The 23,683-nt window shown below is 42.4% G+C and overlaps 1 protein-coding gene across 1 annotated transcript in view; it reads right to left on the bottom strand.

Moving 5' to 3' along the window:
* Nucleotides 1-23,420, bottom strand: part of cdh6 (cadherin 6) — a 37,541-nt gene extending 14,121 nt beyond the window's left edge. The window contains exons 1-3 of the mRNA XM_084120032.1: nt 23,311-23,420; nt 3,008-3,344; nt 444-738 (exon numbers count right to left, since the gene is read on the bottom strand). Of these exons, the coding sequence (XP_083976158.1) occupies nt 444-738; nt 3,008-3,220 (508 nt within the window). The 5' untranslated portion in view covers nt 3,221-3,344; nt 23,311-23,420. The remainder of the gene's footprint in view (nt 1-443; nt 739-3,007; nt 3,345-23,310) is intronic.
* Nucleotides 23,421-23,683: the final 263 nt, after the last annotated feature.

Genomic DNA, 23,683 nt, shown 5'->3' with positions numbered 1-23,683 from the left:
TGACTAAGGAATTGAATTTCTGAATGATTCATTCACGAATCTGGCTGTTTTGGTTCTCAAGTTCAACTTACTGATTCAGTGATCCAGTTTCAGCAGTTAATAGTTCTCCAGGGGAAGATTATCAGTGAATAAAGACTAAAATGAGTAAATTTGGATCCTTTTTTAAAAAACATTTATTAAACTGCATGGAAAATAGTGACCTGCACATTCTTCAAAATATCTCCTTAGGTGTTCACAGAAGAAAGAAACTCATACAGGTTTGGAACCAGATGCAGGAGAGTAAATAATAAGACTCAAAAAGTGAAAGACTTCATTTAAGTTACAATTGTTTTATATTGCTATACTAAGCAATAGATTGTTTTGTAATATTTCTACAATATTGATATACTTCATATGCACCCACAAGACTTTCAGTGGTTGTTTTTGAAGCTGCCGAATCTTACCACTGTGTGACCTCTCAGGTACGGACGCTGTATAAACCTCCTGGTCAAACTTGGGCTCATTGTCATTGATGTCGTGTAGTTTCACAATAAACTCGGTCTCTGGCTCCAGTGGGACGCCGGTCTTCTTGTTGACAGCCTGAGCTCGGAGCGAGTAGAGAGGTTTCTCCTCTCTGTCCAGGCTCCTGGTAGCATGCAGATCTCCTGAGTTGGCATCTATCACAAAGATCGTCCCCGCACCTTCACCTGAGAGAACGTACATCACTGTGCCGTCTCCTTTATCCATATCTGAGTGAAGCTGTTGAGAGGAAGCAATTCAAGCATTTCATCAGCACCTCCGCTCATTCTGCCGTTGATATGGCTCATGAATATGTATTGCATTCGATATCCTGAATGTATTCAATGTCCGTTGATTTTGAAGGAATAAAACAATAACGAAATACTACAGGGGGAATGTAGCAATAGACAGGTACTCCATGGCAAATATGTGAAAATGAGTCCTTGTGGAATTGAATTCTGATGGCATATCAGATGAAAGTACAGCACCCTGAATATGCAATCAAGCTGAATGCCTGTCTATTATGAACAGTGACACTGCTGCATGGTATCTTTTGGTGCAACCACTTTTGTCAGATATTTATGAGGTAATCAAACTTTTTTACTTCTCGTCTCTATGTGTGTATAAAGCAGTTTTGAATTTGTGTTATTCACTATTGTTACACAAAATGATTAAATTGAGTGATAGGAACATCTCATTTTAGCGCTGAAGGTGGGATGTGATTAGCTTTGACAATTACATCTGATAGAAGAGTGAGAGAATGATTTGACACTTCTTTCCACTTGAATAAGCCGCTTTGTTACAGTAAAATAGGGTAGTAAAATACAAAAGACCATTCAAACAGAATGGCTCTTATGCTCTGAACATTATAGAAATGGCTGCTTCTACTCCACACTGACTGCTACATGATCCAGGCACATAATGTCCATAACAACAAAGAGAGCTTTGTGAATTATGCGCTTGCAACATCTCACATGAATAATCCACTGGTTGGTGATCCTTTGCAAGGCTTTCGAGTCTCTGAACCAGTGGTTCTCAGACTTTTCAGGCCAAGTACCACCAGATCAAATCAGAACATCCAAGAACCACAAACTCTATGCAAGTTTAAGTTTATATTTAGATTCCACTATTCCTGTAAAGACCATTATCAGTTCCTTGACTGGCCTCATGCAGAACAGCCTCTACAAACACACAGCACGACATAACATGTTATTGCACTTGTTAATATACATATTTTACAATCAAATTCAAACTAATAAATATTCAATATTGTATAGCATACACTACTGTTTAGAGGTTTGGGGTTGGTAAGAAGTCTCATGAGTCATGAGTTCACCAAAACTTTTAATAAAACTTTTTAAATAAAAAATACAGTAAAAACAGTAATAGTGAAATATAATTACAGCAGGAATTTTCAGCAGTCATTACTTTAGTCTTCAGTTCCACAAGATCCTTTGAAAACAGCTTTAAATTTTTGTGGAAACATGATACCATTTTTTCAAGATTAGAAAAAACTGCATTACTTTGAAATATAAATCTTTTGTAAAATGTCTTTACTGTCACTTTTGATCAATTTAATGTGTACTTATATATATATATGGAATTATATAAAAATCTTACTAACCACAAACCTTTGAATGATAGTGTATATTTAGGGATGCACAATATATCGGTACTACTGTATGTTTTTTTTTTTTTGCCAATTATTTTATGTAATTGTATATGTTAATTTCCCCTATTTTTACATTGAGATTACATTTACATCATCCAATCTTTAATAAATCTAATAATTTAATAACACTGTTAAATGAAATCTTATTATACATTTTTCATATTGTACATTATAAAGCGTAAAATTGATTTTAGCTTTAAATCTTTTAATTTTTATTTATTTAGATATAGTAGTACAGAGCTTTAATATGGGCTATTTATCAGTTTTCAGCCATAAAATGAAAACTACGATCCACTTATTAGTATCTTCAGATTTTTAACACTGGTGTGATATTTCATTTAAATTTGAAACACTGCCACAATAATATGAAGTGTCTTGCGCCTTCATGTTCTGTTTGCAATAAATAATTTTTTAAAGGAACTTTTTAATGGATTAACAGGTTCATCTAACAACCTTACTTAGTGTAAATCCTGAGGTGTGTCGCCTACCACCTGATGGCCAAAGTTTGAGATCTTCTGCAATAAGAAACAGTAGCATACTGTTATACTTTATTTTAATATTTGATCCTCTACAGCTCTGAGCTTCAGAGCTGGTGTGAAGTACCAGGGAGGTCAGATTTCACCCAGCTCCTTATCTCAAATCCAGCAGGCTCTATGCTGGAGATCCCTACATATGACTTGGCAACAGTTTTGATCATTCTCTGTTTCTTAACCTCAGAAGACAGAATTAGAAGGAGTGATGAAACCAAATCTATCTCTGAAATCGACTCTATCAACATTACTCCAGCATTGCTCAGACCACATTTATACACTGAAATAGAAACATGATCTCTCTTACCTTGCCAATATATTGGTGTTCCGTTCCTGTGTATTCCTCTTGCAGAAAAAACTGTCTCCACATCCATCCTCTCTTTGAACGTCTGAGCAACTCTTTGTCTTGCGGTCCTTCAATTTCTTTGGTTTTCCTTCGAACCGGCCCTCTTGAAAGGGCAACTGCATTCACGGTTTTGTGTGCACATGCCCACAGAAGAAGTACAATCCAAGTCCTCATCTTTCCGGCTCTTAGGGTGTCTTACAGGGGGATAATGATCCTATCTGCCAAAGTTACAGAGCTCTGCAGTGCAGGCGGCAGCCACCCTCATAGTCCTTCCTGCTGCCAGCGAGCCACACAGTACCTGCAATAAGAGATAGAAACTAATTGAAAAACAATCAGTTATTGGGCAAAGTCTCAGTGTTATCCTAGGGCTGCTGGGAATGCTTCTCTTCCTAATTAAAGGCAACTTCAGCTCCTGTACCATATGACAGCCATCCCCTTATTAAAGATATCTTTGAAACATTCTCCATGAGATACCAATTCCACTGCAAGTCTTGTAGCCGATGCTCTGATATCTATATAATTGGCGTCCCACATTCACGAAGTATAAAAGCAGAGGCCATTCGAAGGGCTGCAGCCATCATGATAAAAAGGCAGAAAGGCTTTTTTCCCCACCTAGCCATTAACCCCCGACTTTTAAAATACTGCAAAGCAGGCCAATGGGCGAGATCTCACAAATCTGTAATCAATGAATCAATACGCATGCTCTCTAAATGCCCTGCTTTAAAGATCTAACCACTCACAGAGCTATTAATTCAGAGTTTCTTTGAAAAAACAACAACAACAACAACCAATGTGTGTTGGGTTTTATCAGCATGCATGGTCACAATAGCCTGCTGGCTCTGAACTGACCTGCTGGAATGACAGTCTGATAGACAAAAGCTTCCTGCCACCACATAATAATCAGCAATCAGCACGTTTCCTGTTTCCACATCAATCTGAGGCTTTGTCTGCGACTGAACGCATGCCCTCACTCCCTCTCACACTTTATCAAGCAGATTGCAAATGTGATTGCACAAAGTGGTGAAGGGGAGACGTGGGCCTCTCAATGAATCGCATTTAAGTACCTCTGCTTTTTTGATTTACAACATTGCTTGCGACATTGGCGCACCTCTCTCCGTCAGTGTAAAAATGCATCAGGTCAACATCACCCTTCATCCAGAAAGAGCGACGGCTGAGGGCCAGCGATTCAGATGGAAATGCACAATTGCGATGCCGAATTGACTTTCATAGTTCCGTGTATGACTTAAATGGTGCAGCTATTCCCCTAATAACATTTTCCATTAGCTCCATTATGTTCTGCTTTATGAATTGGCCTAATTGAATTAGGTAACAATAGATAGTACAGGATATTGATTTACTGTCAAAGTCAATGAGCTAGAAATTATTATGGGGGCTCTACGTATGTATAAACATACTGTATGTGTGTGCATGATTCTATGTGTGCATTTCAGTAAAAACAGGGAAGCAAAATGGGAGATGTGGGCCCCGATATGTCCAACAATTGTAGTTTACGGATGCTGCTCTTTAATGAATTTCAGCCACCCAAAACTCCTGGGCAAAGAGAACGGGCTCCTGGAGCACATTAGTCAAACTCGGGCAGCCATTTTGCTCAGCTCTGTGACCTGGCAAATCCCTTGACACAGTCCTGCCGGGGGAACTCAGCTGGATCTAAAGCGGTTTTGTTACATGGTGTGTCAGACTGAACAGACACAGTTTCCAGCACAAAATGTCTGCTCGTTCATTTACAAGTCCATCCTGCTGGGAGGGAGATGGATAGTGAAGGATGAAAATTCCCCTGCTGTCTTTAAATATAAGCACAAACCTAAGACAACTCAATGGGACACTATGGTTTCACATAGTGTCTCGCACAGCACTTCATTTTACAGCCTCACCAATGTGTCATTTGATACATGCTGATCCACATCACTACAGACTCTTTATATCAGTCTAATACTGTGAAAGTCATGACTGAGTTCCTAAAAAATAGAATACACACAAAAATGAAAAAAAATCTGTCATCATCGTTCCAAACCAAGGTCATAATCGTAAACTAAAAAAAGAAGACAAAATAACATTACTGGGAAAACTTAATAAAATATATTTTCATGACTCTAAACCTAACTAAAATAAAATAAAAAAATTAAAATAACATTTTATATAAAATAATAATTTTTAATTATAATTATAAATATTTTTTTTTTGCACCATATACTTAAACCCGCCATTGCCATTATGTAAAAGTGTCACTAGAGGGTGATAATACATGCCTATTAACCTCATCCTGTAAGATTTTTTATTTTTTATTTAAATGTAATAAGATCTTTGCTTAATTTGTTTGCATTGGAGTGACTTCCGATTTCCAATTTAAAATGAAAAAAAGGGGTAAACATGTTTTTTATGATTTTAATGGATTTAGAAAACTTTATGTTGGTTGTCGGTTATTTTATCATTATTATTATTATTATTATTATTATTATTATTATTATTACATGACTATCGAAGCCCAAATAAAATGATAATATATTATTTTGGTAAACTAACAATTAACTTAAAGCTGTAGTGTGTAATGTTCTCTTACGAGAGTTCTCTCGTACTGCGTTTGAAAAACGCTGCGGGAAAGGTCTCTTTTCACGAAATACTGAAGCAAAATTATCCTTAATTTTCATAAATGTAAAACGCATTGCAGCAGTGCACAGCTATGGCGAGACGGCTCGCTCGCTCATAGGCTGTTCTGCGGCAACTGCATTAGCCTATCGAGCGAGGGCTGATGCAACATCAGGCCAATGAGAGCGCTTCGCGCGCTCCTCGCCACATCCCGCCGAAACGGGTGTGGCAGTCCCCTATAAAAGGAGCTCGAGTAGGCTGATTCAACTGATTTTCATCTCTTCAGCGAAGCGCACGCATCGCTGGATCACGAAGAAGCTAACGCCGTCGAGAACAAGCATCTCAGCGGGACGAGCCCTTGAAGCTGCTGGCCTTCGCCGCCTTCTACAAGCCGTACCTGCTGCGCTTTCCGGCGCTACATATCCTTTTCTGCTCTGTTTGTGTGTGTGTGTGTTGTGTTCTCCGAACACTCACCCTCTAAAAGAGCCGCGTCTTTTTTAAGATGCCATCCTGTGGTTCGTGCCGAGCCCCACTCACCGAGGGAGACCGCCATGTCATCTGCGTCTCCTGTCTGGGTGAGGATCACGCAGCGCTCGCGCTCGCTGACGGCGGCTGCCCTCACTGCGAGCTTCTGCCGATGGTGACTCTGAGGACTCGCCTCGCGCACTTCTCCGAGCCTGCACGCCCTGCCGCGATGCCGCGCCGTAAAAAGCGGCGCTCGCAACGGGCCCCGGAACCAGTTCCGTCCCGACAAAGCTCGCCGGTTCGCCCGCCTGCTTCGCCAGCTTCCCCCGAAGCACTTCCCAGTACACAGCGACCGCAGTCTGCCGCCGCTTCATCCGAGGGAGCCGCTTCTGAAGCTGAGTCGGTGGATAAAGATTCCTGCTCTCTGCTAGCATCGGGCAGTGAGGATTGGGCGAGCTCTGCGGATCTCACGCCTCCTGCTTGTAAGCCCTCGGCTAGAGCTAGCATCGAGAGGGAGCTCATGCGGGTACTCGCGCTGGCCGCGGCGAGCCTCGGCCTCGAGTGGTCTGCACCGAAGCTCCCCTCTCGCACCCGGCTGGATGGTAGCTTCCTCCCTGGCGAGCGTACTTCTCCGGAGTCTAAGCCCGCACCCTTTCTTCCTGAGCTTCACGAAGAAGTGGCTAAGGCATGGAACGCTCCGTTTTCCACACGGACACGATCCTCGGTTTCACCAGCTTTCGCTTCCGTGGATGGTGCTCAGGACCGAGGCTACCTCTCCCTTCCGCCGGTGGAACAGGCGATAGCGACCCACCTTTGTCCGCCCTCTGCTGGACGGCGGACTAAACCGGTGTTGCCATCCAAAGCCTGTCGAACAACGTCGACGCTGCTCACGCGGATCTTCTCCGCCGCTGGGCAGGCTGCATCGGCTCTACACACCATGGCCACGCTACAGATCTTTCAGGGCGATCTCCTCCGTCGACTGGACGAGATAGGACCTGAGGATGTCTGCATCGCGGACCTGAGAAGCGCGTCGGATCTCTCCCTCCGCGCTACAAAGGCTGCAGCACAGGCCGTGGGACGGTGTATGGCTTCCGCTACCGTAGCAGAAAGGCATCTCTGGCTGACGCTCACGGAAATGGGTGACTCAGAGCGCAACGCGTTCCTCGACGCCCCGCTTTCCCCCGCTGGCCTCTTCGGATCTTCTCTCTCCGAGTTCGTGGAGAGATTTTCCGAAGCCCAGAAAGCGTCTCAGGCTTTTAAGCACTTCCTGCCGAAGCGCTCCAGCTCTACAGCGGCCCGTGAAAAACCGGCCTCACGGAGCTCTCAGCCTCAGCCCCCGCCTTCTGCATCCTCTTCACAGCGACAGCAGCGCAGCTCTCAGCCCCGCTCTCGCTCTACCAGCCGCCGCCCCACACACCGCGGGCCGCGGCCGAGGATCACGTTGAAGCCGGAAGCCCCAAAGAAGTCCTAGCACGCCTAGGAAAGCGCAGGTGTGTAAGCCCCGTTGCGGCCGGGCCCTCACCAAAGCGCACCGCTGTCTTAGTCCCAAGATTTGCGACTGCTTCAGTGTTTTCTGCAGTACACAAGCCCGCACAGCTGCCCGCTTGCCTGCACACAAAAGCCGTTTTTACGGCTACCCAGATAAATCCCGAAAAGAGTGTATTTTCTGGTGTCCCGGCCACGGCCGATGGTGCTATAAACGTAGTGCTGATGCCCACTCCTTTGTGCCCATCCCTACACAAAAGCACAGCCCCGCACACGGGGCCCGCGCTCATAAGATCGACTCAGGTCGATCGCGCTCTAAACATAGTCAAAGTGCCCACTTCCCAGTGCCCACAAACACTATGTCTGGCAGATCACAGTCTCCCCGTAAAAGCGGGATCTGTGCGCGCCCGCGCTGCTCACACAGACAGCGCGACCAAAGCAGTGAACGTGCCCGGTCCCCGCCCACGTCCACCTGCAGGCTACATGAGTCCCATGCGACCTTCTCAGACCTCCCTCGCTCAGTTAAGCACTGTAACGCGGTCGAGGATGAGCGCTATGCCCGCTGTGTTAAGCGCGCTCCCCGCCTCATATGTCACAGGCGTAACGCCTATGTTATCGCACCCCGAAGCACCACTGCCGCACTGCGGACAGAGCGAGCTTCGCATTCAGCCCCTAGCCGGCCATGCAGATGCGTGGGCCGCGCTTCCAGGGGTTTCAGACTGGGTGCTAGACATTATAAAGAGAGGCTTCTCGCTACAGTTTTGCCGACGCCCCCCCCGCTTCACAGCGCGCGTCGAAACCACGGTGAATTCAGAAGCAGCACACCTGCTTCGTGCCGAAATATCAAAACTGTTGAGCAAAGGGGCGATACAGCATGTACCCCCAGCTCAAAGCGAAAGGGGGCTATACAGCAGATACTTTCTAGTCCCGAAAAAGGACGGAGGTATCAGACCCATTCTGGATCTAAGACGACTAAACAGAGCTTTAGTGAAACGCAGTTTCAAAATGCTCACGACCAGAAAAATCCTCGCGCATATTCGCCGAGAAGACTGGTTTATGTCGATAGATCTGAAGGACGCGTATTTCCAGATACAGATAGCGTCACGTCACAGGCGATTCTTGAGATTCGCCTTCGAAGGTCGGGCATACCAGTACACAGTCCTGCCTTTCGGCTTGTCCCTGGCACCTCGTACGTTTACGAAATGCATGGACGCAGCGCTCGCCCCCCTCAGACTCAGAGGCATGCGAGTGCTGAACTATTTGGACGACTGGCTGATCATAGCTCAATCGCGATCACAGCTCGTGGAGCACAGAACCATGTTACTCGATCACCTCGAGAATCTTGGTATTATGATCAATTGGACAAAGAGCTCCCTGAACCCCAGTCAAACTATCTCGTTTCTGGGTGTCGTTCTGGACTCGCAGTCCATGACGGCGCGGCTGTCAACACAGCGCGCGCTGCACATTCAGCACACAGCGAGAGCCTTTCGCTGCGGTGCGACTACCACGCTCAAAAAGTTTCAGAGGCTGCTGGGTCTTATGGCCTCAGCAGCATCGGTTCTCCAGTTGGGCTTGCTTCGCATGCGCCCTCTGCAGTTCTGGCTAAAAGCGCGAGTGCCTCTCAGAGCGTGGGCACTTGGCCGATTACGCCTCAGAGTCGATCAGGACTGCGTGGCAGCCCTGAGACCTTGGGCGGCGAGCGATTGGTACCGTTCGGGTGTAAGCCTGGGGACTCCCTCGAGGGTGAAGGTGGTGTCTACGGACGCATCCACCTCGGGATGGGGAGCGCTGCTCGAGGGCAGACCGTTCTTTGGCCAGTGGTCAGAACGAGAGAAGCTCCATCACATCAACTGCCTAGAAATGCTAGCAGTTCACAACGCGCTGACGCGCTTTTGTCCCCAAATCAAGGACCAGCACGTCGTAGTCCGCTCGGACAACACGGCCGTGGTGTCCTACATAAATCGCCAGGGCGGTCTCAGATCCAATATTCTGTACAGGCTGGCCAAGCGCCTCCTGACATGGGCTCAGCGCAACTTGCGCTCGCTGAGAGCAGTGCATGTGCCTGGGGTCCACAACCTGGGTCCAGACAGACTGTCCAGGAACAACGTTCCCACGGGCGAATGGTCTCTACACCCACAAACAGTCCAGCTGCTGTGGCAGAGATTCGGCAGGGCGGAGGTGGACCTATTCGCGTCCCCAGAAAACGCTCATTGCCCCGTGTTCTTTTCAAAGAACGACAGCGCGCTGTCTCACATGTGGCCGCACTGCCCGCTATACGCGTTTCCCCCAGTCTCCCTCCTGCCTCAGGTATTAGAGCGAGTCAGGGAAGTGAAATGCCCAGTACTGCTTGTAGCACCGTTCTGGGCCAGCCAAGCCTGGTTTCCAGCCCTGATGCAGTTAGCAGACTCCGCCCCGTGGCCGATACCTTTGAGGAGAGATCTCCTCTCGCAGGCCAAGGGCTCGATTTGGCACCCACATCCGGAGTTGTGGTCCCTTCATGTGTGGGCGCTCAACGGGTATCCGTTGACCTCACGGAGGGAGTGCTGAATACCATCACTCAGGCTAGAGCACCGTCGACCAGGCGGCTTTATGCCTCGAAGTGGTCGGTTTTCTCCAGCTGGTGTGCTGCTCGGGGCCTGTCACCCCTCGATTGTGAGGTGACGGAGGTTCTCTCCTTCCTACAAGAGCTGTTGGATAAGGGCAGGTCCCCCTCCACGCTCAAAGTCTATGTGGCGGCTATCGCAGCGTTCTCGACAGCAACGCTAAGCCAGTCACTAGGAAGGAACGATTTAGTCATCCGCTTCCTCAGAGGAGCTAGGAGGCTGAATCCCCCCAGACCTCCTTCAGTCCCGATGTGGGACCTTTCTACGGTCTTGGCGGCCATGAAAGGTGCCCCTTTTGAGCCTATTCAAACTGTCAGCCTCAAACATCTGTCGTTCAAAACAGTGTTTTTGCTGGCCCTAGCTTCAGTGAAGCGCATAGGCGATCTGCACGCGCTCTCTGTGAGCCCAGCGTGCTTAGAGTTTGGGCCTAATGACTCCAAGGTCATACTCAAACCTAGACACGGTTACGTGCCAAAATCCCTCAACACACCGTTTAGGGCTCAGGTTATCTCCCTGTCCGCCCTACCGAGTGAGGAAGGGGACTCGAGCTGTCTTTGCCCCGTTAGGGCTTTAAGAGCTTATGTGTCCCGCTCTGCTGTCTTCAGACAGACTGAGCAGCTCTTTGTCTCGTTCAGCGGTCGTTCCAAGGGAGCAGCTGTTTCGAAACAGAGTCTATCCAGATGGGTAGTTGACGCCATAGCGCTGGCTTACACCACCAAGGGCCTTCAGTGCCCCTTGGGCGTGAGAGCGCACTCCACGAGGGGCGTCGCCTCATCGTGGGCCTGGTCTAGCGGGATTTCCTTACAGGAAATATGTATGGCGGCAGGCTGGGCCTCACCGTCTACATTCATAAGGTTTTACAACCTAGAGGTTCCCGCCTTGCAGGCAAAGCTGCTTTCGGTATAGTCGAGTCAGCTGTCTAGCCCGGACACTGATTTCGCAGGCGCACAGCGCCCCGGAAAATTCTGGGCAGAATTGTGTAAGACCCACATTTCCCACATTAGCCAGGCCTTCCCCTGCCTATGTGACGTTATATCGCGTCTGAGGACGCAACCTTTAAGGGCGGATGTCCCCCCCCCCTTTTTTATCTCCAGACTCTCTGAGTCTACCTGGTGATTATGCACTGTATATCTGGACTGGCTTCCAGTGATCGGTGTCTTATCCCAGCACGCACGGCGTCTTACAAGTGGTTCCCGCAGCGTTTTTCAAACGCAGTACGAGAGAACTCTCGTAAGAGAACGTACTCGGTTACTAACGTAACCTCGGTTCTCTCTAGAAGAGGGAACGAGTACTGCGTTCCCTGCCGTGCGTACGGTTCGCTCTGGTTCGCTTCGGCGATGAAAACCAGTTGAATCAGCCTACTCGAGCTCCTTTTATAGGGGACTGCCACACCCGTTTCGGCGGGATGTGGCGAGGAGCGCGCGAAGCGCTCTCATTGGCCTGATGTTGCATCAGCCCTCGCTCGATAGGCTAATGCAGTTGCCGCAGAACAGCCTATGAGCGAGCGAGCCGTCTCGCCATAGCTGTGCACTGCTGCAATGCGTTTTACATTTATGAAAATTAAGGATAATTTTGCTTCAGTATTTCGTGAAAAGAGACCTTTCCCGCAGCGTTTTTCAAACGCAGTACTCGTTCCCTCTTCTAGAGAGAACCGAGGTTACGTTAGTAACCGAGTACGTTTGTGTCACTAGCATCACTAAATCGAACTGCAAAAATAATAACAGTTTATCCAAACACTCCCCGTCAGCAATTGGTCGCAAACCAAATAGTCCCGCCCCAAACTCACCCCATTGGTTAAGACAATGTTGCAGTGTCAAATTGGTGTGGAATCTCAAACAACCAGATGCTACCAGTTCAACTTCACACTTTTCTGAGAAATCAGCCCACATGGAATAAATGACACACATCACCTTTAAACTGACTCCGTTACACTAGCATGTTTACATTTTTCATGTTTCAATTAATGCAACGATAAAGTAATTAACTCTCAGGGTGCCTGCCATAAACTGCGCCACGGTTGTCTGCCATCCAAAACACAGACAAAACAAATTAACCTCAACGGCACCTCACTCGCGTCTGCCTGAACGTAATCTGCTTTTGTTTTCAGATCAGACAATTTACCATGCAGTCTGACCTTGAGACATCACATGTCCTATTTGTATTCTATTTTTTTTTAATATATATATATATATTTCTCTCAAAGACACAGTACCCTCAGAGGCCCTTTGGGAACGCGAGCGAAGTGGGGGCTGACAGGTGAGGGAGGAAGAGGAAGACCGGCGACACCTGTGGAGGACGCGGGGAGTCGGTCAGGCGGCAGAAGTGCCAGAGAGAAAGAGAGAGAGGCGGGGGCCCTCGCACGGCCCTCGCTGAAAGCTCTGCCACGCTGCAGACAGCCACAGCAGCCCTGATAAGTCCCACAGGGGCAATTAGGAGTGAGAGAAGGAGAATGTCAGCCACGGGCAGCGAGAAGGGAGGCGACAGGTAACAATTCTTGCTGCAGGAACACAGACCAGCAGAGCAGAGAGAAACAGAGCTAGCTAATGCCACACACTGTCTCCAGGCTCTCTATTAAAATGAATAAGTCACCGGACCACCAGCCATTAACTAGAAGGACTAGACGTCACGCTTTTTAAATAGGTCATTCTTGTTTGCATAGCCAAGGTACATGATATAGCGTCTCATGATAGCGATAGCATAAATGTTTGATTTCTTTGAGCTGTGTGAATCTGTTATTTTTTATTTATTTTTTTGGTCTCTGCAAAGAAATTCTCACGTAGCTTCTGGCTACATCACATCTTAGTGAAAACACCAAGAGAAAACTCTCTAGCTAGTACTCATCTCTCTCGAGCAAATGGTAGGAGACATGTGCCATGTTTGATTGTGGTTCTCTTCCTACCACTGAGCAACAGTGCATGAGAGGCAAAGTCGAGATCAGGTGAACACAAATTCAGTCAGGGTGGCACACTTAAACAGATTCGAGCTCCTCTCGGTCCGCTCAGTGCACTTGCCTGCCAAGCAGCGTATCCGTGTCATTCCCCAGGGCATAGCGGGTAATCAATATATATTGATTTGTCTGTTTGGGGGGAAAGGGCTGTCTAGACAGCTGGGTTTTCGAATGCTAAGGTATCACTTATCCTGCAACACTCTAGCTCGGCTGTAAGCGATGATTGATTTATTCATTTTAGACATACGTTTTTTTCCCCATATCTGACCTACCCTACATTTGCCAGGGCTATTTATACACATCACTTGAGGTTTAAATGCAATGACACGTTTACCTGATGGCAAAAAGGCTAAGATGTGAAATAAATCAGTGATAGTAAGAAGATAAATATACTGTATACTGTGGGACTGGAGTATCATACAACAGCACACAATCAGCTGATATACTGTTTTTATGATCGATACTGATGGATTTTTTAATGTTAAGAATTAAGTATGCAAACTAAATTTGAAATAGACTATTGTATTTCTGCTATTTGACGCAAATGAACTAAAATTATAACATATGCATTATTATTTTTATTATAATTATTATTATTATGATAAAAATATAATTCATATGATTTTGCCAATAATTATAACAATAATATTTTATATTTTATTATTATCATCACTTTTTTATTTTCATTTTCATTTGCAATAAGAATAATTATTTTTATATTACAAATATAATGCATAGTATTTAGCTATAATAATAAAAATAATTATTATTATTTGTATCACTGTTTTTATTTCCATTTTTATTTGCAATAATAATAATAATACAATATAATGCACATTATTTAGCTATAACAATACAAAAATAATAATGACAAAAATTATTGTTATTATCATAATGAAAAAACTGAAATGTCACATTTTTGCTGTAATATTACTACAACTACTACAACTACTACTAATAATAATAATAATACATGAAATTGCATTACCTATTGTTGGGTGCTATTCTTTGGAGACTTGCCAAACAAACCCAATGTTAAAGCATACCTGTCAACATTTGGGTACCAAAATATGGGAGACCTCTGGGGGTTTCAGTTCAGCCTCATGTGGTTTCATGTCATCTATACATTACACACCCTATCGCCAAATCATAGAAAAATTCATCTTAACAATATACAACAAATCAATATACAGAAAAACAGATTTCTAAAATAAGGTATAGGCCACACATCTGTGAGTACAGTTTGCAAAACTGAGGTGATGTTGTGTAATATTCAGTTACTGTAAGAAACTGTTCCAGCGGGTGGAGTTTACTGGTACTGAATATTACACATCAACTGTGTATACTCCATTAACTGCAACAGATTTTCACTGGAACTGAATATTACATCCAAATATTATGTAATCAATCAGCTTATTGTTGTGTAACTTCACCTATTGGAACAGTATTTCACAGGAACTGAATATTACAAACAACTATTGCGAAAGAACGATTTACAAAACAACGATTACGAAAGAACTATTTACAAAACAACAATTGCGAAAGAACTATTTACAAAACAACAATTGCGAAAGTTATGAATTTGTTCACTGTTACCTTGTATGTAGGTTTTTTTTCTGTATAGTTCTATTTTGTTAATACATTTTGCATTCTATTTTGGCTTTCTCGTGTGTCCCTATTTTTGTTGTGTCCCTTTTGAGCCACGGGGTGAAAGCAACTGTACGGTTTACAAATCTGAGCACAGCTGAGACTTTTTCTCTGGTACTTTTGGCGTAGGATATTTATTTCCGTCAAGGTCAGGCTGTGATGTCAAATGTATTCCCAGGAATGAGTGATGTGCTTTCCGCTTTTAAAGTTTTATAAATTAAGTAAGATAGCCTATGGCTTGCATGGTTTAAAAGCATAGCAAGAATAAAAGCGCATCATATAATGTAACACCATGCAGCCAAACGATGACAGGAAGAAAAGGGACGCTGCGTTAATTGCGTTAAATATTTACTTACCACTGAGTCTTTTCCATCGTGATTTCTACCAGTAGCCTAACGCTTATTCAACTTCCCGCGTCTACTACCTGCGAGGGATATCGACGGCACAACTGGGTTGTAGGTTGCCTGGTTGAGCTCACAATGGTTGAAATTTGTATGATGTGTTGATTGCGCGAGTAGGATGGGTTTCATACAAGATCTGGCAACTGGACAACCTTGGAACGGGTTGATTATTCATATAACGACGTTTGGGCCATACAAATTACGGGAGTTTCACGGGAGAAATAACAAAACGGGAGGGGGGCGGGAGATGGGTGTGAAATACGGGAGACTCCCGGGGAAAACGGGAGTGTTGACAGGTATGTGTTAAAGTCCCCCTGTAGTCAGTCATTTTATCCCTTAAAAAATCTTTGATGACCAAAACTACATATTTAAAGTTTTTTTTTCCTAATTCTTCATACCTTAAAACAGTTTGAATATAACTCTACAACCTTGCCCCATTTAGTATGTGTGTTTCTATGAATATGCAAATTAGCCAGGCCTCCACTCATGCCAGCTCAGACATCCACTCGTTGACGATCACACACTGATGTGATTGGTTACAAGGTAGTTTGTTCAAAACGCGTTTTTGAGTCTGTCTTTAGATCACTGCAGGTTTAAAGAGAAAATACTCAGCAATGGTGTTGACATGCATTTGCACATGGTTTGTCTTAAAGCATATTAAAACACCACATAGACATATAAACAACATTAACAGCTTGATTTTCACCACAGGGGGAATTTAAAGAACCCCCTAACATTTTCATAAAAAGTATGAAAGTATGAATATCGGCCAAAACCGATTATCTCTAGTCTACACACACATAAAAGGAGTCACTTGATATAACAGCACATTGTAACATACTCCCGGCATGTGACTAGATTGTTGGAAGTGCTTAACCAACAGGGCTACCACACCATAGACTTAATCCTCAAGTCTCGACCCTACAAGACACAAGCGTCCCCCGAGCCTCCACCATAATCTCCCTGGAAACATGTGCACCCTAATCTGAACAGTAGGAGATAATGGATTCATATGTTGGAGGTCTTTTTTTGCTCAATGGGATGGCCATGTGCACACCAACACAATTAGTGTCAGGGAGCGCTGCCCGTACCAGATGGGTCCTCTTAATTACGTAACGAGAGAGGCCATAATGTGATCTGGAAGCAATGTTGTGCCACTGACTTAGAATCTGCTTTTCCTGGTCGGCCATAAAGACGGTGAAAGCGTGTGTTTTTGCTGCACAAATTGCCTGGAGCGGACCGTCCTGTGTGCTGAATTAAAGCAATTTAGCCAAACCTGCTAAAATCAAATGCGCCTCAAATCCCCATTTAGCCGCATATAACATTCATTTGCTCACGAGAGCGTCGCGTTATAGACTGCAGCTTGTCCTTCCTGACAATTCGTGCAGACTGTTCAAATAGATAGCACAAAACACCTGTTGACCTTTGTGTCAGTGTGGCCCTGGCGTTTACAGTGGAGCTGGAAAGGTTTCCCTGTAATCCCATAACAGCATAGTGGGGTGTTTGTTTAGGGTTTCCCTCATGAGGCAAAGGAGAAGCCGTGGGAACAGCAGTTTTACGGCGTGTGTAACGAACTCCGCGGGAGCCTACGAGACAGAAGCCTCCCTTCAGCATTGTGATTCAGCCTTGGAATGCAGCTCCCATTGCAATGCAAATGTATCCGCGTCTGGTTGTTTTGTGCGTGCGCGTTTACATGCGTGCTTGTTTACTTGTCACTTCCATGACTGACAAATACGCAGATCACAAACATGGTGCTAATGGAGTTTTTGCAGAGGCTGTCAAAGTCAAACAGACTCTTTCTCGGATCATAGTTTATATTTATTGTGTGTTCTACCCTGAAGGCCCTTTTACAACTTGACAATGCCATTAACTCATCCTCAGACTCACAACATCTTGTAAGTGTGGCACCTTTACCTTGGTAAACACAAGAGACTTGTGTTTCAGACAGAATGAGATGTGGTTGTTTAACCCCCAGACTGTGTTTCAATTTATGGCCGTGATTTTCATGAAGGTATCTAAATGGAACCGTTCCTGACTAGGTCGTAATTCACTGTTGTTTTATGCCTTTAACTCTTGCTTTGAGGAAAGAAGGATTTTTACAATCAAGGTAACAATGCTTCCATTTCAAAAGGTCACAAGAAGTCATCGTGATTGCAATCACAACATACTCTGACATTTGATTCTGCATCTTTGTTGATATAGTTCAGGCCCCACACGACAAAGAAAGAAAAAAATATATATCAACAGAAATAATCAATAATGACATTTATTGACATTAACAAACGCAACAATACAATTGAAAATCTCAATGCTCTGTGACCACAAATAAATAAACCCAGTGACTGGCAACTGGAAAATTCTTTGGATTAAAAGCCACCATATATGCCGAAGGCAAGCAGAGAGCAAAGGTTAAAGGCTGTTGATTAAACTGACTTCTTTTCATTTATACTTTCTTTGGACCAAGCTATATAACGGTGGAAAAGCTGTACTCTGGCGGCCCTGGATTTGTCAACTGTTACGATAAGCCTTATAAAATAAGATTTTTATGCTAGTATGGACAATAAACAATAAATGGCTGATATTAAAATGCTACAATAGTTTGTCTAGATAATTAAAATAATAATAATAATAATTGTTTTATTGCTAGGTGCTACAAGTGAATATATTAATATTGTATATTATAATTAATATGAAAAATGGATATACATTTTGAGAAATGCTAAATATTACATTTAACAGTAATTTTAAAGGTTAACTTTAAGTGAGTGCAAAGGTAATCTAAATGAAGAAATACGAGAAATTAGTATGCACAATTAAATATCCAATATCAGCCAATTAAAAACAAACTGATAAGCCGATTATTTTTTATGTTATGGAACAATAAACAATAAATATTGTATATAACAATTCTACAATAGTTTGTCTAAATGAATATATATATATATATATATATATATATATATATAATTTAAGTTAATTAATTTATATTGTGTATTACAATGAATATAATTTTTTTATATACAGTACGGTACATTTACAGATTTGTTAAAGATTACTTCAAGTGACCAAAGGTAATGCATAAAAAAAATAGGAGATGCACAATTAAATATCATGCACAATTTAACAACAAATTTAAAAGTAACTGATAAGCTCATAATTAAAAAACAATTAGCCGATAACTGATGTAGGGGATTTTACTGCTACAGACCCAGATATGATGAAGGAAAACTAGGAGTCAGAAAATGCAATCTTCAAAAGAAGAGTTTGCAGTTTCATCAACAAAAGCCAGCTTCAACACTCAGCAGGACCTTAGACATAGTTGTCTTGTACAGCTGTTATGAATCTTGGCTAATTTGGTTCTATCATCATATTAATTAATTGCAAAGCAAATACATATTTATTATCTGGAAGCCGGGCTAAATGAGCAAGCACTGTATTACTAAAATGGATCAGACCCTCAGTCACCTCTCTGATGCCAAATACAGATATTACCTGTAACACAAATACCAGGATATATATATACATTTTTTTTAAACTATGATTTCCAATTCATTATTGAATAAAAGAAAAGGAATTGTAAATCCACTCCTTTCACTGATTAGGGACAAAGATATTTGTGCATACCTACTTCTTAAAAAAAAAAAAAGAAAGCATATTCTTCCAATAACAGATTGTACCTCATTTGCCATTAAATACATCAGCCATACAGTAATCTGTATGTAGCTTGTATTTCTTGCTCTTTGCTCTTGGGGCCTGTGCCCTTTCTGTGACCACACTCTGACTGTGTCGTCTTCCAGTTAATAACTATTTGCTTTTGGGCCATGCTGCTTGTATGACAGTTTGTTTTTCCAAGGGTAAATATATCAGTATTGCAGTTTCGGTGTGAGATGTCACCGTCAGAAAATATCCAGGCTAGATTGTCTGACCAATCTAGGTTTGAGACAACTGTGATTCCTCAACAGAATGGACATTTTCGGTGCTGGTGTAATTCATTTCACACATGTCCAGGGAAGGTTTGAAAATTGGAGAGCTGTAATACATTCTGCCTCATTTTGGACTGACTCGCGCGTAATAAGAGAAAGCAATCAATTGAAAGAACCATGACAACTGAAAAGAACATTAATGACATTAGGCCTATTATTGTGCCTGAAAGTGGACTACATGATTGGATGCTGCCTGCGCAGATAGCCCATTTTTGACAACTCAGCTCTGGTGAGTAATTAGGTGCCGCCACATTTTGTGGACACAGTTTCAACTTCCAAAGGGGGGAAGCTTCTCAGTTATGCAAATCTAGACTGTTACAAGCTATGCTGAAGGAGATATATCGCCACACAGTGAGCACTATAGAGTTCAATGGGGCTGAATTTCAAACACCAGCCACCAGATGATTAGCCACACGCAAAATTTCCATGCACATGGGACTTGTTCCCTCCTAGTGTAAAATGGTGGACATATGGAGACAGTTAGAGATGTCTTGTATATGACAATATAAAAAATGTATATAGCGGACTCATGTTTCTCTGCATACATGGGTGGAGAACTCCGCTTCGACATGTACCAGCCAGAGCAGATCACATCAGCAGAGACAGCCGAGCTGAGTCACTGCGAACATGAATCAAGTCACTTCAAACACAAATAAAAAACTTTGAGGAGGATTTACGATTAAAGGATCTCCAGACTCGCAAAATCAAATTTGTGCTGAACTACTAATAACGCTTTATCAAAGCAACCATCTCTAAATCTTAACGTTGATGACTGAATGATACATAAATGATGCAAACGTTTAATTCAAAAAGTGCCCCGCCCTTCTGATTAACCGTACACACACTCAGAAGATTCAGAACTGAAGTTTAGCTAATTCACCAGGGTCACTGTGATTAAGGAGAGTCACAGGTCACATTCAGAGCAGTCATGCGCTGACCGAATAAATCATCTTACATAAACGCAGGACCGCCAGCATGGTGTCTCTGTCATCTGCATTCTTATTACACGCTGCACTCAGCACAAAGAAAGCAAGCGATCCTTATTTATTCTTAAGCACCAGCATGAATGGCAGAAATATTCATTGTGCATAGCAAATTCTGTTTCAAGTTTGTTTTTCATCATCAATGCTATTTTTTCCCCCCAAATTCCCTCCAACTCGCACTCTCTGTGATCTGCCCTGTCATCTTACACACTGACTGATGTGTTGAGTATCTATGGAGGACGTCCAGAGCTCTCATATCCCAATTTCCTATAGGGATATGTGGATGAAAGAAAATAACAACACCCTGCTGGAAGATGCAAACTTATTATCATAGACAAAAATGTTGAAGAATATTTTCCTTTGCGAGCCCATTTAAAGATTCACTTGAGACACGGTTTCAGTCGCCAGGCCCTCCGTTCCCATCCGTTCAAATTAGCAAACAACAAGAACAACAAGCCAGGAAACTGAAAACAGATAGCGGACGATGAATTGGTAAAGAAAATCAATCGCCTCGTATTGGACTAAAGCGGCTGTAGATAAACACTGTTCTATTGATTTTGGAAGTGTTCTACACATAAGAACAGCAAATTACCCATTCCTTGGAAAAATAGGCTTAAACTCCAAGTCATGCTTTTCTTGAGAATAGGGTTTTTTTTTTAGTTTTTTTTTTAGTTCAATTGTCTGAAAGTATCATTTTTGTAGGTATTATGTGGTATTCCATTATTGAGGTAAAAGCATGATGGAGGTTCATAAATCACTCTTGGGTGAAATGAATCATGTGCATGTGCTAATCAATGTTATCCTGCTTCATCTCCTGCGAGCAAACACAGCTTTTACTGGGCCATTGTCATGTCAGGTGACAGATAGCTCTGATCTAATTATCATACAGAGACTACTGAAACATTTGCATACAGGCTTCCTCACAATCTGAGAACGCAAAACTCTCAAACTATTAAGACTGTCAAAGTGTGAAACTTTTGATCAAAAAAGAAATTCTATTGTTTGTTAGAACATCATATTTTAAAATCTGTTTGTTTGAATGTAGCATGACAGCTATGACAATTGCCATTAAAATGCTTTTATTGTTGTGTTTTTTAATAAATAAATAACCTCTCAGACAGACTCTCAGATTTAATTAAAATGGCCATAATAAAAACAACAACTAATATGCACTTGATTCTCCATCCAGTTGTAATGTGGCTTGTTGTTAAAGAATTTCAGCAATCAAAGGTCATATGGCCTTACTATCTATCTATGTACAATTTGGCAATCTATATCTGAACCCAAACAGAATTGCAAGCATTTTCTAACCCTTTGATTATTAGGTGACATATTATGTTTGTATTTTAAAGAGCTGTTGGATGTTGTAGGCTTTCCATTATCTCTTAAAAGACCCATGTTTAACATTAAAAAAATTAAATAAAGGAGAACTTAAACTTGCATATCGTTGCATCCAGTATGCTATTAACTAACATCAGCTTGAATAAACCCATCTAGCAGTTGCCTTATTATTTCTCAAAAATAATCTTAACATTCGAATTGTCATAAATAACCAAGTCTGCTGTTTATTACGTACACTATGGCCTAAAATCCAACCAAAGTATGAGCAGAACACCTTAGAAGCAACCATATCTTCTGAAGACCACAGTTGTTCAACCAGTATTTGCCAGACTAAGATTTTTTACAGTGTGTCAAATCCAGCAATTTAGTGGATTAAAAACTGCATTGCCGCAATGACTGGAAAGTATAAATATTAATATATTTTTGTACAAGTACAACTAAATAATAACATTGGCAAAAAAAAAAAAAAAAAAAAAAAAAAAACTCTGACACATTTTAGACATTTTTTGCAACTACTGTGGATCTTTCTCAGAATAAAATCTGAAGAAGTCCTTGAATTTATGAATAATTTACATAATATAGAACAACTTTAATCAGTCCACCAAAAAATCTACAGGTGCCTGACATAAAAGGCCTTGAACAGTACTACAGTCTGAACATGTTCCCACACCTTTTGATCATTGAATTCCCATGACTTCTCCATTAATTTTTCAGTCATTCATAATTACTGAATGAGGATTTTAAAATAATTTTATAGAGATTGTACTCACAAAGAGTAATGTCTAGCATATATATATATATATATATATATATATATATGACTTTTTCAGATCTGGTAATCACATTTTTTTTTTTTTTTACTCAGTTTTAACAGGCCTGACACTGAAATACGATGAATGCTGGAACAGGTTTACAAATAAATACAATAAATACACTTATTGTTTGGTTGTTATCACCTCTGAAAAAAAAAAAAAAAGGCATTGAAACAAAAATAACCAATGACATTACTTTCTGCCATGCCACACAACAGATGGACAGTGAATAAACTGTACAAAATGTCAACCCACTAAAACTAAAAAAAAAAAAAAAAGAAAAAAAGTTTAATAGCTAAATTGTTAAGTAAAACCATCAGGTCACAATATGCAGTGATACATTCATTGCACCTTTCCCCACTTTGTATTTAATTACTTGTTAAGAAAATCAAGTTGAAACCATTAAAAAAATATATGAAAAAGTTATTATTTTGACAAGTTAAATGAACAGATGGAAACAAACATGGCAACATTTTTACAGTAGGTTGTAGCTTATAGACAACTACAATAGTCCGAACTTTCCTCAAGAAATCATATTAACATTTTGCATTAAAATATTAAGTTGCGCATTTAAATAAAACAAGAGTAAATAAACAGCAGTTCCAAGAGGGTCCTCGCACCTGGGTGTTCGGGCCCTGACAACACTATCGCGGGGAGTATTATATCTGGGCGTGTAAAACTAAAAACAGAAAATTGGAAATACAATGAACAGGAAATAATATGGTACAAATGTTTTGATGCTATGATACGTATCACGCTGCGATACAAATCACTTAAAAGTAGCTTAGTAGTTTGCAAAAAAAAAAAAAAAAAAAAAAAGTATCCCGGCAAATTTTGACAGCCATCATCATCATCCACGCGCATCCACTAAAGTCAACCTACGGCATATGCTAAGATCTAACTGTTGAGGTCACACGTTAAATGTTAAATGCAGAGCCGTTACATTAAACGCAAAATGAGGTAAGTAGGCTACAGTTAATTTCCTCCACTCACCTCAGTGCTGAGGAGTCGACAGTAGTCCTGGTTTCGATGTGTATCCTCTGAGCGCTGTGAAGACACTACTGTGTGGACTGAGTCAGGACTGCCTGTGTCCCCTCCACTGTGCGGAGCATCTCTCTCTCTCTCTCTCTCTCTCTCTCTCTCTCTCTCTCTCTCTCGTGCGGTCTAAGCGACAGAGCCGCTGATTGGCTGTCACATAGCGCGGTGACTGAGAGGGATCATGAACATTAAGGGATACGAAAGTAGTTTGGAAATTAAGCCTGCATTATTTGATATCGTCTCGTCTGTTTGGAGATTTGGGTCACTAGCTGCTATTACTTCTACTTTAATTCAGTTTATCATGAATCTATTTTATTTATTTATTTTG

This window comes from Abramis brama, assembly GCF_963993115.1.
Source record: "Abramis brama genome assembly, chromosome: 7".
Taxonomy (NCBI): Eukaryota; Metazoa; Chordata; class Actinopteri; order Cypriniformes; family Leuciscidae; genus Abramis; species Abramis brama.
The sequence above is the reverse complement of the archived record's forward strand: the minus strand, read 5'-3'. Positions and strand labels throughout refer to the sequence as shown.